Source organism: Kryptolebias marmoratus, linkage group LG8 (assembly GCF_001649575.2).
Source record: "Kryptolebias marmoratus isolate JLee-2015 linkage group LG8, ASM164957v2, whole genome shotgun sequence".
In the NCBI taxonomy this organism is placed as follows: Eukaryota; Metazoa; Chordata; class Actinopteri; order Cyprinodontiformes; family Rivulidae; genus Kryptolebias; species Kryptolebias marmoratus.
This window is the reverse complement of record NC_051437.1, coordinates 22,219,454-22,235,324: the sequence shown is the minus strand read 5'-3', so window position 1 is coordinate 22,235,324 and position 15,871 is coordinate 22,219,454. Positions and strand designations below refer to the sequence as shown.

The following is a 15,871-nucleotide window of genomic DNA, read 5'->3' as shown; positions in this document are numbered from 1 at the left end:
CAGAACTCAGAAGTGTAGAAGTGCAGAGTTCACTCAGTTTATGTGGTGAATATAACAGATACATGCACAAGGTTACTGAGCAAGATACATGATTGGAAGTAAATTAATTAGGAGTATACAAATACGTTGCTTAAAACTACCGACTAGTAGTTTAGTCTGCCAAACAAATTCACCCTTTCCAGTATACTAGTGCTTCTTGGTGTCATTTGCTAGATCCACATTTTTCTGCCTGCCAGTTTGGTTTTAGTTCATTTCATAATCCTATGGATTTTACCTGCCTTCTGATCCTGTGTCTGCATTTTAGGTCCATCCTTTTCAGATTATCTGGGAATTTAAAGGTTTTTACAAAAAAACACAACTACTACCTCCATCTAACATTCATATATTATAATATTGACAGGTCATACTGCATTGTGTGCCTAGAGTTATTTTAGCCCACAAAACTACTTTTATGTACAGTAATGTTATATTTTATCAACCAAAAGGACTTTATTAAACATTAGGACCTTGACAGTCAAAGTCCCTGCAGCTTTAACAATTTTTACTTTGGCAGTCAATACCAAGTTAAATAACCTTGGGCCAGATGGAACTGTCCAACTAGCATGAAACTAAAGAAATGCACTAGAATTTTTGGCAGTCATGCATGTTTTATGAGCATTAAACTTGTTTGGGAGAGGCAATGTTTAACACAAAATTGTTTTCAGTACAAACAGCAAAAGATGAATAGGGATAAAGTATTTTTTTAATGTTAATAGGAAGACCTGGACAGCTAAATGAACTGGTCCTTTCAAGTCTTTGGTCTCTGCAGCTGTGTGATCCTCCGATGAGGCAGATTTCTTGACTGATTTCCAGAGATCACAGAAAACATTCAGTCATGGCAAGAAAATCTTGCCAGAGAAGATGAGAGAATTTTTCTTCATTTTCCCACCATGTAACAGACAAAACCTTATTTTTGCAAAAAAGACACTTTCTGGCAGACCCAAGAGCTGGAACAAAGCTTTACCAACATTTTTTTTAATATATTCATCTTAACAGTACAGGGCATTACAGAACAGCTGCTGCAAATTTGAATCCATTATTAATGCTGGATTGCAGTTGAGCATTGCTTTTTATTTGAAACCTTTACAGACTTTTCAGTTTTCAGTGCAAACTTTTTTAAACAGAGAGATGCACACGTTGACACACAGCAAACATTTTAATGGCTGTAGATTAATATTGTGCATTCTAAAATTGTTTCAACTGGCACAGTATTTCTACAGAATTCACCCAAATCAATCATATTATGGTTAATTATGGCATAATTTTAAACAAATATCACAAAGGATAAAAAACAAAGTGATGACTTTGTTTATCCAAATTGACAAAGTTGCAGAAAAGGCTGTTAACTTGCAATAATAAAGCCAAAATTCTAGAATGAATACATTCACTTAAAAACTGAACATTTCGAACATTATTTTGCAACCAGTTTTTTACTATCCAAAATACAGATGAACAGCTCTCCCAGAGGCCCTTTGAGCAGATCTTATTCCAAGTGGAACATGCAAATAAATGAAGCAGAAAAATGTAACAGCTATGTAGAGCAAGACTGTGCAAGTTTACTTAGAATCACTGAATGCCTTCACCTCCTGCTTGGTATTTATTTGTCTGAGCTGTGAATAATGACCGAGGGAGCTCCAAGAGTGGGACTCCAGGAGGAAACGCCATCATGTTACTATTAAAACTAAAGTTTGGTTTATGTGGAACTGTATCCTTGTTGTATTTTTGTCTCATTTGAGTCTCCAAATGTCTAACTACAGCACCATGCACAAGCACAATAGTAAATAGAAACAACATGGACACCTGTCACCTTTTAACCTCTACCTCCTTTGTGTCTGTGGTAAACAGACGTGCACAGCAAACATGTGAGATGTAAAACATGCGGCCAAGTGTTGCAGTCTCATGAGTCTCTTCCCTTGTAAATGCCACAAAATTTGACACCAAAAGCCTTACAGAAAACAAAATATGTGAAGAAATGCAGCTTAATAAAGGCAGACAAACATGTCAATCTGTTTCACACCGAAACAGGCAGATACCATTGTCTCCTTTTCTGCAAGGATGATAATTTACCCTCAACCTGAGACCTGGCTAATGATGTTTTGTACCTTTGCTCAGCTGCAGATGATACAACACAGCACACATCTCGCCCCGTGTGAGACCAGTGTGCAGCACATAGGAAACACTTAATAAAACTGATATAAGACACCCTGGACACACCTGCCACTTCAAACACGTATAACATATAGTAGTATACTCACAGAAACATACAATGACTAACCTGTTCCAGATGGGATGGCTGTCAGACGTCCTGCTGTTAGCACAGAAACGGTGCAAAAATCCCAGTGTTTTAAAAACTTGTGCAATGTGTATTCACTGTGTGAATTAATCAATAGTTAAACCAAGTTTATGTATTCTACACAACACTGTAAAAAATAAAATAAATGAATGTTTATTCTAGGACAGTACACATCCTAATATAAGGTACAAAACAATCCAGAGATACATAACAACTCAGGAACTGCCTAATACAGATGTCCTGTAGTTCACCTCAAATCTTCACTTACTGTACTTCCCTTTCCTGTTGCCCCTATTTCAGTTTAAGTTTTTAAACTTCCATTAGGAGATAAAGGTATTCAACTCCTTTAAGGTCATAATTTATAGTTAAAATGACCAATAAAGTAGATCTACTGCAGCTCTGCTCTGTCTGTTGTCAACTATTGATTAATGAACCAACTGAGCTAAAGTAGGGTAGGAAACTAAAGTCAGCATCTCAGCACAACATTACAGTAAATTTTAAAAAGTATCTTGTTTACCGTCCACAGATTTACTGTACTCACAGTTCTGGGGCACTCAAAGTCTGATTCTGAAAGCATCCCTACAAGATAAAGTTAGTAAAATGTTAAACTTTCATCGTATCTCTGTTTATTCAAGTTCCTCCCTTTAGAATCTTAGGTATGTTGTTTAATCTCACACACACAATCACGTGAGACAAGAACCAAGACCACGTATCACAGCTTGACTTATCTCATAGAGGACATTTCTGTATTCAATTTTTATTTGTTTTTAACTTTGTGGTATATTGTATTTTACCTTTTCCGATACATTATGATCAATTATGTTTTTATCGATAACAACAGTAATACTTCCTCATTCCTATTCTCTAAACTCTGACCTTAGCTCAAGAAATCCTCTGCTCGTTTCTTTACACATGGCAGTTGGGGACTGCTCCCTGCCAGGAGCATGTGAGTATTTTTTAAATCACACTAATAGAAATTTAATAATATGGCATATAAGTTCAAGCAAACATATTAAAAGAGAACCCTAAGTAGAGCAATTGACAGGATTCACCTGGTGAGGTGCCAGGATCCTTCCCCAATATGGCAAGTCGTTGTCATGGATATAGTTATTCTTGTGCAAGAATTTGGTTTAAAAAAATCTTCAGCTGAGCCATTTCAGTTATGAAAATTCAAGGCTTTTTTTCCATTATTCTTGGCATCATTGTGTTGTCAAAGTTCAGATTTTGGGAAGAAACAATGAGATTTTAAAAGGCAGACATGAGTATCCAGCCGGTATAGAGAAAGGACAGGAAGTGGAGTAAATTAAAAACTCAGCAGGCAAGCAGGAAATTACCAACAGAGCTGGTTACAGAGTCCAAGGTAGGACAGATGTATTCAGGAAAATCAAGATAGTAGCCATGTAATCCTTGACGAATGGAAACCTGAAGGCAGTGAGATGTTAAAAGACAAGACAGGGAACATCTAAAACGGATAAACTAGAAAAATCAAGAATAATTCAACTGTTTACCTGTTCTTTCCCTGTCTGGATGCAGTCTTCTCTGTTGCCGGGTAACGGGGGCCAGTAGATCTATGAACAAAGGCACAAAGAGGTAAAAGAGTTTGATGAATAATTGTCTCATAACTATGTTATTATGTAAAAGAGATGCCATACTCAGCCGTATTGCCAAATGTAATTGCTTCAAGGAAGCCACATAAATTTGTGGTGCACAGTACAAACATAACTATCAGCCTTGGTGAGTGAGGTGAATGTTAAATGTGACTTCTATTTCAGAAATGTTTGACTTTGCAGAAAATGGAAGCAAACTGACCATAGCAGATCATATGTACATGATGAAACAAAGGCTTTAAAACAAAACCCTTTTTACAAGCAGTAAAAGAGTTTATACAAGTGAACTTCTGCTTGTTAAAAGCTAAAACCTTGTAGAAACAGATGTACTGTCTCGCTCTTTAACTCGAGAAGTTGTCACTAATGATCACTTTTTTTGCTAACTGAGTTTATGAAACGGGCAGTAAAATGAAGCACTTTTGCAGGCCCTAAAACATATCTTGCTTCAGAATAAATTAAAAGAAAAAAGGTATTGTACAGTGATGTAATGCTATAATCCCCACAATCATCATTAATTTTTGTTGCTTAGTTTTACCTATCCTTTGGAGTTTGGGGTTAATTTGAAGCAAACTGTTTTTGCTGCATTAAAACCCCATCAGGATTTTCAGTCAACATTAGATATCCGATTGTCCCTCGGTCTATAAAGACATTCTAAATCTTCATTTTTGTTCCAAGAAATGAAACCAGATCTTTAGTCACAGATAAGCAGAGGAAATGTGGTAAAACAAACTGCCCTCAGGCTGTTTTCCCAAGACCACGGGCTTTTAAAAAGAAAATGTTTAGTATTTTATGATAACACTTTCTTTAACTTTCGTAATGAAGTTCTCACAGTAGAGGTTCCAAGACTGTCTGATCTGGAATGTCACAAAATCTTCCTCCCATTCTATCCCATTCCTAATTACGTGGGAAAATCTGTTGGATCTCAGATAAGCATGAATTCAAAATTTGACCTAAGACATTAAGGCTCGTCTCACACTGTTTTCTGTGAATCCAAAATAAATGTAACTGTCTCTAAAGAGGGAAGAAATGTTGACTTTTTATCAGTATAAAACAGTTGTTTTGTTCAGACAATAAATCTTTGTCTGGTCAAACAGGAAACTGTCTTTGTTTTGGCTAACAGGGATAAAAAGCCAACCAGCGGGGGAAAACAAATGTATTTATTTACCTTTATTTAGACAGTAATCTCAGTGAGACAGGTAGTCTCATTTACAAGACAGACCCATAACACAGAACATCCGTTACATAAAAATAACAACACAATAATCATAAAACCTTATACTGACATTTAAAAGGGTTCGAGTTTAAACAAAGCCTAAAACAAGAACAGATCTGAAAAGATGATTTTTCCATTCTCTTTAAAATGTATTTAAAATGTCTCTGGGGGATCAAACTGGACAATTTGAGTTCTTGCTGCAGTTTATTCCAGGAAGATGGAGTAGCAAGTTAAAATGAAATAAATCATGAAGGAAGGTCTGCTCACTAAAGTGCTTCATAAGTCACCAGACTTAAATGGTCCAGACTTGCATCACTTTGGCTGATTGTACTCAGCATGTGTATAGCAGCATATGCATGGGAGTACAGCTCATATTGTAGCTATAGAAACATAGTTTGGTGTGATGCAGACCTTGCTTCAATGCATTTTCACTGACTTCACATGCTTTACTGAGACTGATATACTGTTCAATCAGGCCTCCCTTATACCTGGCTTACAGAAATCTTAAATAATGTTTTGCTATTTGTTTCTATTGTCCAAAATTCCTACTTTAGAATCTCAGTGGCAAACTTCCACCTTCTATTTTTGTTTAAGCCTTTGATAAAATTATTTCATTCAAACAGTGACCCCACTTCATAAATGTGATGTTTGATTTCTAGTTTTCTTTGATACTCAAACTTAAAACAGCAACTTTTTAATCTGCATTCTTTTCAAGATGAGAATCAAACACTCACAAACAAAAACTGTCCTTTGACACTGATCTGCATCTGTAAATAAATAGGGCATTTTGAAGGAACAGAAGATGCAGAAACAATACTTTATCAGTCAGCCAAAATCACAAGGAAACAAAAGTCATCAAATAAAAATCAAAATAGATCAAATGGATCACAAATTATACTTTGAACTGTTGTGCAAAACACCAGTTGAGAGATTACAATTACCGGAGGTTTGATGAAATTCATTTGCACTTAAAATAGCACAAAATCTGAGAAGAGTTAAACAAAAAACATTAAGCTTTACTTTAATATAAATAACAAAAATACCCCCAAACAATCAACTTGTTTTCAGTTTGGTGTATGAACACTGTAAGATCCAGATTTGGTAGAACTGCTTGATTCAAAAATTGGACTGAAACACTAAGACCATTAAAACTCACTCAAAGAATAAAAAATGTGTTCCACCAGAGAAAAACAGAACATTTCAACACACGCTCAGCGTTCATCAACACAGCACTTCTAACACTGTATTCTTTTCAGGCCAAAAGGGATTACTCGGGTGTTCTAAGTAAGCTAGGCCAGGCTCCATCTCCACAATCACCAAAGTAGCACAGCTCACGCAGCTCAGCGGAGGTAACCAAAACCCTGAGCAAAACAAACGAGTTGTCTGAACGTGAAGAAACGTGAAACGTCTGCAACAGCTAATCCCATTTCCACTCTGAAAAGCATAAAAAAACATTTGATTTATGCTACAATAATCAAAGACCAAACGTTTTAAATGCCATTTAAATGTGTTTATATTAGCATGGAGAAAGAAGGGAAAATATATTGAGCTAAACAAGTGATGTGAAGGGAATACTTAACTTTAAATGGGCGGGGAAACTGAACTAAATCACACTGCTTGAACTCAATCTGTGTCAAATGATTTTTATTCAACTGAATTTTTAGTACAAATGATGACCAACTTGGTTTTTTATGCCAGATGGAGATCATTTGAGCTGAAGAATCAGAGCATTAAAACAGATTAAAGGTTGTGTCATTCTTATGTTGATTCTATTTTTGTAGTTTTAATTTTTACATTATTTGAGTAAAATACCAGTAAAGATGTGAACAGTAAAAAAAAAGTATTGCAAACAATATTTCAACTGAACATATTGTAATAAATTGTTATTTTAAACACATCTTAACTAAAATCAAAAGGATCTTCAGCTTTATCCATCATTCTATCCATCTATCCATTCATTCATTCATTCATTTGCTCACATACATCTGTTCCTTTCTGCCCCTTGCTGGACCACACTGGGGGTATCAGTTTTAGACAGTTGTTTTTGTTAAGTACAAACCAGTTGATTGGAACACAGAGTGCATTCATACAGTACACAGTAAATTACAGTATGAACATGTCTGTGCGGCACATTTTTTCATAAACCATTCTGGAAATCCAAGCTAGTGAAATGAAAACCTAATCTAATTTAAACTCCCTTATTTCCCTGATGACAAAAGCCTTTCAACAAAAGTTAATTGAAATCTCATAAAATACAAGTTAAAGGTTTAATGCCTCACTAAGTCCACAAATCATAGCAAAACTCATCTACTGTTTCACGGAATAAATTGCATTAAATGTGGATTACATTTTAATGTGAGACAAAATGTTCTATTGTTGTTACTATGCTGTATGTGGCCTGGCTGAATTAAGATACTACAAAAAAAATATATGTTATTCAGCTTTGCTCTGCTTCAGTAACATTTTCTTTCAGGCTAGTAGAAAAAAAAAACCATCTCAACTCACATTGCACTATGTGATGCAAACTAAGTTTGTTTCAACAGATGCAGCTTTATAATGATTTTCAGGTTGGGTTTTTCTTATTATGAGAAAATCTCGACTTTAGTAGCAGCTTGTGTATTTCAAACCTATGAATCACACTTTCTGTTCCTCTGCATATAACTGTACAGTGGAGTAGTGGTTGCTTCACTTTGCAGCAAGAAGGTCTCTGGTTTGAATCCTGGTCTGGGTCTTCTTGTGTGAGGTTTGAATGTTTTCTTCTTGCTTGCATGGTGGAGCAAACATTACTCATGTAATATAGGATTTCCTGTTAAATTATTTTACCTTTTTTTCCTGTGGTTTGTTGAACTCCATTTCTGAGTAAAAGTCAGAGTAGTACTTGTCATGAACCTTTGGAGGGAGGGGGGGTTGATTTGTTGGTTAGGTTTATGTTTGTTATTTGTTTTAATTTCAGCCATGGTTTTCTTTGTGTTTTAATTTGGATATTTTCTTGTTTTCAGCATGTTCATCTGTCTCTCCCCTGTGTCACTGACTACTGTTTCTGTCAGTCAACCTTGCCTTTTGATTAATTATTCCCACCTGTCCATCTTCTCATTAGCCTCACCTGCACTCACTCTGTAATCCCCCCTCCCTGCATACTTACACCTTCAATCATTCATTTGTCATATTTTGGTCACTGGTTCTTGTTCCTCATCAGTTTTCTGCTGGCTCGTTACACTTCCTGTTCTCTTAGTTTTCGTGTTGTAACTTTTGCTGCTTCGTCAGCTCTTTATTTTAATTAAAGAGTCTGCCTCTGTGCCAGCACCTCAGATTTTTGTTCCACTACACCCCTTGACAATGCTGTCTTTCTCATGTTTTTTGTTTTTAATATGATAGCAGTATCTCTGTATTTCACAAGCATCAACGATGCACTGATTAGACTCAGGGGAATGTAAAATTTAAAAATCTGAGTATGTTCAATCTCACAGGTATTTGTAGATGTAGTTTGGCAAAGAAAGAGACATAAAATTTTACATAGTTCAGGTGTGAGGCCATTGTTTAAAGAGCAAAAATCAGTAATGAAAAGATACTTTGTACTGTATGATGGGTAAGTGCAGTGTAGCACATGTGTGATCATGTCATCCTTTGATGTTTGTCAGAAAACTGATCATTTATCAAATTTTATTTAACATTTTCCAGGTTTCACCCATGATGCAATAGCAGCAACATTACGTGAGGCATCTGTGAAAGTTTGGCCCCCACTCCCTATTTATGCATGATTTATAGCAGAATAAACTTAAACAGATGTTTTGCAAAGGAACATTTCTGGAAATAAAGAAAATCTTCATTGTTTCATTAGTCATATATTATCATTTATCATTATCACTGACCACATGCACTATATCAGTAACTTAAATAAATATGCAATAAAAAAATATGCAATGCATTACCTAATCTTTGACTGTACATCAATCTTTACAAGAAAACACAAGGTATTGATTTATTACTTGAATCATTTGTTGTGTGCTAAAACCTCACCTCTTTAGATTCACTGCTGACAGGACTCAACATGAGAGAGTACAGGACATCTTTCCCTCCCAGAAAGAGTCGATCGCGGTACTCATCCAGAAAGACAGCGCTAAGAGAGAGCTGGCCATCATAACCACTGAAGATGGATGACCTGTTGGTGGACAGCAGGTCTGCAGAAAGACAGGGGAAAACAGTAAACAGTGAATTTCAGAATCATTTCTTTCAGTATGGCTCACTGAGAGAATACACTATATTTTACATTTTGTGTGTTTTTTGAAGGAAATTTAGCATTTTTTCATGCTGTTTTTGCTGTTTGCTACAAGCATTTTTCTCTGAGTTGTCACGAAAGGCAGACAAACTGAAACAGTCAGATAATAAGAGCCACAATTACCAATATCCTTTGTACCTAAAAAAATGCCTGTAGCAACCAGTACAGACAGATGATTGTTGTGAGCGTTTTGCTTCACCCGTAACAGCTTGGAGACAATCAAGATGGATTCTTTCATCTTTGAGAACTCATGAATGTCAGGAGATTCCAGCTGCTTCCTGGATTCCCTGATAGGACATTGGTTTTGTTCCCAAACACGCATGTACCCGTTTTTTTTTCTGTGAACATATCCTTCTTGCAATACTTAGAGAAACAACATGACAAATTAAAAGTCTGATACTGACTCGATATGAATGAGTAAAAATAAAATGTAAGAAAAATGAACAATGTTTCAAATTACTAAACATCACAAAGTAACATCAGCGATCTGGCAGCATCTTCAGAGTCAAAAGGCTGAAACAAAGGCTCCGTGGGTGTTTTGGAGATCGGGTTGAATTTAAGTTCATAGAGACACAGGGTGTCTCCTTGTAATCTCTATACACACACACACACACACACACACACACACATACGTAGACCAGAACATAAATATAACCACAAGTCCACTGCTTCCCAGCCTTTCAGACTCGCACAACTTCAACTCTTTACACAAACATTATTTAAATCTGCCTCTCCTGCTTTCTCTTTCGGTTTTGTTTCTTCTTCTTTAACTTCTTTCTCTTTCTGTCAAGGTGAAGCAATGAGGAGAGAAATATGCGTGTGACAAGATGTCGTCGGCATGCCAAACTCTCGATGAAGGAGTCGCGGGGCTGAACCGGCTTCCCGCCTGTCTCTCATCACTCATCCATCACACTCTCTCTCGCTCGACTCAGTACCCGCAGACGAGAAGGCACATGCAAACACAGAGATGGTGAGAAACGGGCTCGAGTCACTCACCACTCAGCAAGAGTATTGACAAAGTGAAGCTCAAGGGCCCCATGATACCTTGTCCATCACTGGGGCCTTGGAGATTCACACACATCTGATCTGTTTCACTACAGATCCCCTTTTCTCACACATATAAGCTTCTGCGTAAGCCTGGATACTTCCCAAAGATTATTTTCTCTTTATTTATCTATCAGTAATTTGCTTGTTTTAGATCACTTGATAAATTGTGTTAGAGACATGTCTAGTATTGCCTAACACCAAAAGTCAGAGACTGGCTCTAGTTATAATCTGCAGGGCAAAGTGGGTATTACTGATGGATAAATGGATGAGTTTTTGTTTATTTTAAAACAATGAGAAGAGTGATATTTGAGCAGCTTCCATCTTGTTAAAAACACGCCTTTGCTTTAATGTAATGAAACATGCAGATGACCCCATCACTATACAGATAATATCAGTCAGATAATAAATTATTATCTACATATTTAGCTAAATACCTTTTTTGCAAAAAGTGGACAATTGTGTGTTTTTTTTCCTTTTTAGTGAGAGAATATAGTCCATTCAACCGCTCAATATATTGCTCTAAATCCCCTTCATCACCACTAAAGAAGAAGAATCTGCAGAACTGTGCAAGCAGTTCAAAAATGTGTCTTTTTATTATTTTGTTATATTTTCTTCACAGTAGTCAAATCAAAACCAGGATTGAATAGAAGAAACCATGTCCTCTGTTGAGGCTCATCATTATTAGAGCTTATTAAATGTTGTTAGAAAACACTCCTAATTAGACAGCAACGGAGGGAAAGAGTTTGGTAAATAAGACTGAAAACTCTGTAGCTGCTGGTAAGAAAATAATGAGGAGATAGGAAGTAGGAAGGCATCAGGGATTTTCAGAAGGGAGAGAGGGAGTTAGTCGAACTTAGACAACATTAAAGCAAGAAAGTTGGAAAGAGGCGGAATGCAAAGTGGCTTTTATGAGCAGCTGAGAGTCAGAAAATAATGAGCAGGAAGAAAAAGATGCAGAGAAAGCCACAAGGCAGGATGACAGCTGATGGATCTTTGGGCTCTAGTGAAAATAAAAAGCTGTAAGGAAATGCACTTGCCATTTTATTTTGCACCAGATTGCCTCAGAAATGTGGCAATACAATTCATATAGAAAAAAAGTTTGGTTTCATTAAAAATGTAAAAAGAAAATTTTCATCAAAAATTGAATCTATTTACATGACTGTTAAAAATAAACATTTTGCAAATTAGCATTTTTATGAATACAGTTACATAAATTGAGAAATTGAATAAGATTCCTAACAACCATATATTATTCATGAAAATAATGCAGCACATAGAGAATTTCTTATAAACATAAGATTTTGATAAATGAATAATTTAATTTTTGCTGAAGCTAATGATTTTAAAAAGCTGTTTTTGAATCTAAAGTTTGATATAAAATTTAGTAAAATCTATGATGATAATTCGGGTTTAAAGGTCTTCTTTTGTTTGTTTCTGCACTTGTTTATTAAAATCAGTAGCAGTGTGTATGGAAGTATTCAGTATTCTTAAACTTCTCACATTTTACAGGATTTAAGGCTACAATAACTATATTGTACAAGACATGAGCGACAGTGTCAGTGCCAAATTGTTATAGCAGGAAGCATGCTTGTCAGTAATAAATTTGTTTCTAGAAACAATAAATAATGTAGAGCCTGTGTGGAGCTCATGTATGGATTTTACATGTTTGCAAGAGGACAGCACTGGCATGACCCCCATACATGCGTTGCAATAAAAAGCTCAGTGTTCAAAAACATATACATCCATGTTTGAATTCATATAATTCTGTTCTTTGTGGTCATGTAAAGTAATAAAGTTTTATGACCAGGATCAAAATTTTGCATTTTGAGACAGAAATTGAGCACTTCCTTTGGCATTTTAATGGCCTAAATCTACAATGATCTTCTGTTCTTGTGGTCACCTCAGAATGATGAACATTTTCCATCATCCTTTTGGTAGCTGTCAGAGATTAATACACAATAAATCCTTTTGAAATCAGCTCGTCTCTTACAGACATGCTGATACAATGCTTAATCTTATATTTCAATACAGTTTTGATACACATTTATTAGACGGAATGAGGGATAAACATGACAAGACTACCTTTGTATCATATAAAGATATATAATACACCCACATATGAAGATATATGTGGGTGTATTAGAACTGATTAGGTTTTATGCTTTGGGTCTCAAGTAAAATGTTGAGATGCTGCAACATGACGTAATGTTTCTGCAACAAAAATGTACAAACCTTTGATGGATAGTTTAGATTTTAGGCTGAGATCTGATGCTTAGAATGAACTAGTTTGATTAGGATTTGAATACTTGTGATACCACATCAAACTTAGCAGATGAGGCAGAAAGGAAGTCAAGAATTAGTAAATCTTTTAAATAAAACTCTTTGTGCAGATTCCTCTTGCTATGTGGCATTCCTATAATGACACCAAATCATTTTTTACCTGACCAAAGGACTTTATTATGAATAAGAACTTGAAAATGGCAAAATGTTATGTGACAAACTTATGAAGAAGTAGGCGTAGAATTTAATTTCAGGAGTTTTGGGATTGGAAGATGAATAGACTTACAGTTGAATAACATAGAAGTATAATTTTATCAATAATGTAATTTTTTGTTTTTGTCATATCATACATTTTGTTTCTAGAAAAAAAAATCCTGATTATTCTATGAAGCTTTGAAGAGAATGAAGAAAATCTGTGCTGAAGGCAACTTATAGACCCTGATCTGAAGTGTTTCTGGGGTTAAACCACATTCCTCTCCAAAGACAGGGGTCAATATTAACTCAGACAGTAGAAGCCTTTGATATTCCAACATTAACTCAAGTAACTGCAGGCTTTAGCTTTTATGTTTGCTTTCTAATGTACATATGGTGCTGGAGTGAAATCTCTCCTATGTTATACCAGAGACAACCTCAAGATGACTTTTCAGAGCTATTTGCTGTTTAAGTATTTTTGGACAAAATTATATGATCACTATATTATCCATAACTTTTTTAATGATCCAGTCTCCCCTGCTTTCATCTATAAAGAAAGATTTTTTAGAGATTTAGCAAACTCAAGTTTAGAATGTTCTTTGTTCAGTACAATTAGTTTTATTAAGTTTACCCTCTCACATATACAAAACCTCAGCAGATCACCGTTTGGCATTTCTTTCTCTTCCGTTTTGCCTTTACATTTCATAAATCACTCACCTGTATATACAGATCTCCCTCAAATCCAAACAAAAATGAAAGCACATAAATTTACATTACACACAGACACTAAAACACCCAAACACAGAGGAAAGGTGAGCTAACAGCTTCCATCTGCAGCTTGTTATCACTCCAGCAGCTCATCGCTTCGCTGTGGAAATCTCACCAGCATCTAACCTCTCACCAACCTCTTTGTCTCCTGCTGACTATCCATCTGCACCTCTCATCCATCTATCTTTTTAACCCTTCTCTACTTTCCATCATGCTCTGCATATTCATCTTTCATGTCCGTCTTCGTTATTTTCCCTCTCTTGAAGTCCTTTCTAAATACCGTATCTTCAGTTTCAGCTCTCATGTCGGTCTATCCGTCTTCCTGACTCGATCCAGTTTGCAACTTGATCTTTTTACGTTGCATCTTTCTCTAAAATCCATCATTTGCCCACAGACTACGTACAACTAAAAAGTTCTGATGGTATCCACAGAAAAAACATCTGTCTTCAATGTGTATCATTTTGCTGCAAGCAGCCGATTGACGTTACATTGATAAACAGCAGACGTGCCAAACCAAAGCGACGGCATCGGGTCTCATTGATTCAAAAACCTCAGCTTTTGCGCCACACAGTCGCAACAACTACGAAGATGTTTATGCAATAATTTATTCAGTATTCTGCTTGGTCACCCTGCAGATGTGCCTGCCAGACTGAAGAAAGAGAGACATGTAGACATCTCATTCACGGCTGCTGCTTACATGATCTCTCTATCACACAAAGAACAGTGAAATCTAATGACACCTCTAAACAACGATTTAAAGTTTTTCACTGATATCATTTCAATTTTGCACCCATGCACATGAGAAAGTTTCATTATCCACAGTTGGGTTTTTTCCATCACATTTTGCATTCAGTGTGTGTGGAGTTTATATATATTCTTTTTCCCCGTGTGGGTGTCTGTAAATGGTATCATATTCTCCTCTTACAGTCTAACCTGCAGCTGAGGGTTGGTGGGTCTAGACAACTTTCAGAGTTGAATGTCTTCATGCATTCAATCTAGACTGGACTTTTTTGCACAGAACTGACTAAAAAGTCATAGATATTATATAGCTCATTGTGTTTTAAACATAGAGATTTTCTTAAATGAACAGTAAGTATTAACAATGGGCACTCTTGGCCACATTTACTGTTCTTGTGGCTAGTTGACCAAGTAGAAGCTGACCAAATCTCCAAAGAACAGATAAAAAGGTTATATTTTAATAGTTCAAATAGAATAACAATTAAAATATTATGGTTTCAAATGAAAGAGATTTTCATCTATTCTTGCTTTTAGATTTTTGGTTTGTTTTGCATGCACTTCTTAGTGTTTTTTAGTCTCATTAAGATCTGCATCGTTTATGTTAAGGTGTATTTAGGATCATTGTTTTACAGTATAACTCCAACATTTGCTGGCATTTAACTGAATTAATTCCTGTGTGAAACACCACAACTGTGAAGCTAGTTGGCTTTATTTCACTGTGCTGTTTTTGTGAAATTCTGTGGAAATTCTCTCTCATTGCCGACTTTATCTTCATTAGTTTTTTATGACCAGTCTCCGAAGAGCATTGGGTGTATGACAAATATTGTGTTTAGGATGCAGGAAACGTTTTTTTCCCTAATAACTCTTATGGAAGATCTAATTTGTGCAGCTATCACTGAACAGAAAAAACAAAACCTCAACAACCCTAAGTTTGTTGGATCTTCTAGCACTCAAATGGGGATTATAATTTTCTATTAGTCTTACAGGCAATTCTCTCTGGAGCTTTTCTTTGTTATTAGGACCTGAACTTAACCTGGACCGTTCCTGCTAACTGCCATTTATACTAACATTGCAAACTGAATAAATGCCTCTATGACAAATGGTTTGCAATTTTCTATAAGCCTTTTCCTGCTTTGTGAGTATACATTTTAATTTTAGACTGTTGTCTGAATACTGCTGGTACAGCAAATGTTTAATTATAGGTTTGTTTTTTATTGAAGACTATAAATAAAATCTGCATGGTCTGTAGATCTGCTAAAAAGCTCAAGTTTTATGTGAAAAAAAGTCATTCAAAATTTACCAATATAAGCACCTAAAATGTACATTTTCCAAAAAGCAAAAAATATAAGTTAAATTTTTCTAAAAATGACATGATTTGATACACAGGCTGTGTCTAACTTGATTATTTTGTATTTAAA

The 15,871-nt window shown here is 35.7% G+C and overlaps 1 protein-coding gene across 1 annotated transcript in view; it reads right to left on the bottom strand.

Moving 5' to 3' along the window:
* Window positions 1-15,871, bottom strand: part of sema3bl (sema domain, immunoglobulin domain (Ig), short basic domain, secreted, (semaphorin) 3bl) — a 53,328-nt gene that overhangs the window by 25,091 nt on the left and 12,366 nt on the right. Inside the window, exons 2-3 of the mRNA XM_017417789.3 lie at window positions 9,170-9,330; window positions 3,841-3,900 (exon numbers count right to left, since the gene is read on the bottom strand). Of these exons, the coding sequence (XP_017273278.1) occupies window positions 3,841-3,900; window positions 9,170-9,330 (221 nt within the window). The remainder of the gene's footprint in view (window positions 1-3,840; window positions 3,901-9,169; window positions 9,331-15,871) is intronic.